The 1644-nt window shown below is 66.1% G+C and overlaps 1 protein-coding gene across 1 annotated transcript in view; it reads left to right on the top strand.

Annotated features, from left to right (window-relative positions):
* LOC105005404 (gamma-glutamyltransferase 5-like) overlaps positions 1 to 1638 on the top strand; it is a 5793-nt gene extending 4155 nt beyond the window's left edge. The window contains exons 2-4 of the mRNA XM_010863388.1: positions 31 to 181; positions 311 to 421; positions 1293 to 1638. Coding sequence (XP_010861690.1) covers positions 31 to 181; positions 311 to 421; positions 1293 to 1439 — 409 coding nt within the window. The 3' untranslated portion in view covers positions 1440 to 1638. The remainder of the gene's footprint in view (positions 1 to 30; positions 182 to 310; positions 422 to 1292) is intronic.
* The last annotated feature ends 6 nt before the right edge of the window (positions 1639 to 1644 follow it).

The following is a 1644-nucleotide window of genomic DNA, read 5'->3' as shown; positions in this document are numbered from 1 at the left end:
GCGGGCGGCCCTGGGGGGCTGGCTGGGAAGCGAATCTGCCCTGACTCCTGTCTGGCCCCCAGTTCCAGGTGAGCGGCCCCCGTCGTCCATGGTCCCCTCCATCTTGGTCAGCGCAGCCCGGGGGTCGAAGCTTGTGATCGGCGGGGCTGGCGGGGAACTCATTATCTCTGCGGTGGCTCAGGTGAGTCTGGGGACTCCCGGCTAGAACGCGCCCTCGCTGGGCGGCCCTGCTGTCCCCGGAGGGGTTGGGGAGGGTGGCTGGTACCCCCACTCCCCCGCCTTCCTCCCTGCGTCATCCTCTTCCTTGCAGGCCATCATGAACAAGCTGTGGCTGGGCTTTGACCTGCAAGCCGCCATCAAGGCCCCCATCCTTCACGTGGACAGCAAGGGCCAGGTGGAGTTCGAGCCCAGCTTCAGCCAGGTGAGGCAGATGCCTCCATGCCTGCCTTCAGAGCCTGGGGGCGGGGGCCTCAGCTCCTGTATGCCTTGGGCCAGGTCTCCACGCATCTCCAGGGTCTCTGTTAAGAGTCACAGACGGGCAAGCGTGGGGACCAGTCTGCCAGGCAGGGCACTTGGCCCCTCAGACACCAATACCTGGGTCCTGACGCACCGTCTCAGACCTGAGCCATGAGGGCCGTGCTCAGAGCACCTCACCCTCGAGGACCACTGGGGCCTGGGGCCTGTCTGTGTCCTTGGACTCGTGGGTCTTCAGAAGCCTCCAGTGACTCCTCCACCAGCAGGGCCCTGGGGAGTCTTCCTGCCACATCCCTGGCATCCGGGATCCCCCGTCTTCTTGTGGGTGTTGAGAGAGCGGATCCCAAGCTACCAGTAGCATGGCAGCAGGGCCATTCCTCCTGATGCTGAGTTGGGCTCTTCTTAAGCATGGAGGACTCGGGGCTCCAAAGGGCCCAGGCTCTGCCTTCTAGAGGCTTTGCTTTCCAGACCCTCAGAACCGAGTCCCCCACCGCCACCTACCTTCTCCACTGAAGCCCTGGACTCCTCTGGGGTTACGCTGAGGCCCTGGTGTCCTCAACTTAGGGCAGAAGTGAGGTTCTGTCTCAGGTCCTTCCAGACGGGGCCACGGACTCCGTCGTCCTCTCTGGAGCCAGGCCTCTGCCCTGGGGCCTGTGGAGTGGGGGGCCGCAGACTCTGCGTCCTGCAGACGAGGCTGCGTCCAGCGCCCCTCTGTCCTCACCCAGACCTGCGCCCCTACTCCTGTGCAGGTTGGGGTCCTCAGCTCCCTGCTTGGGCCCCGTCCCCTCTGTGACCGGCCGGCCTCCTCTCCCCTCCAGGAGGTTCAGAAGGGGCTCCAGGACCGGGGCCAAGAGCAGAACAAGAGGCCCTTCTTCCTGAACGTGGTCCAGGCCGTGTCCCAGGACGGGGCCTGTGTGCACGCCGCAGCGGACCCGCGGAAGGGCGGGGAGCCCTCGGGCTACTGAAAGGCTGCTCCCTCCCGATTTGGGGTCCCGCCCTGCATGCTCCAGGCCAGCCTGACCTGGGGATCAAGCGCTCTGGCAGGATCTGGGCCCCTGGGCTGGACGGTTGGCCTGGAGCTGCAAAGAGGTGGACAGCCCAGCAGATGGGCAACTGTGGGGGTCGAGTCTCCCCACCAGAGCCCCGGCCCTGGCCGCTCCAGGCCTCACC

The sequence above is a fragment of the Bison bison genome, unplaced genomic scaffold (assembly GCF_000754665.1).
Source record: "Bison bison bison isolate TAMUID 2011002044 unplaced genomic scaffold, Bison_UMD1.0 scf7180017858419, whole genome shotgun sequence".
In the NCBI taxonomy this organism is placed as follows: Eukaryota; Metazoa; Chordata; class Mammalia; order Artiodactyla; family Bovidae; genus Bison; species Bison bison.
The sequence above is the reverse complement of the archived record's forward strand: the minus strand, read 5'-3'. Positions and strand labels throughout refer to the sequence as shown.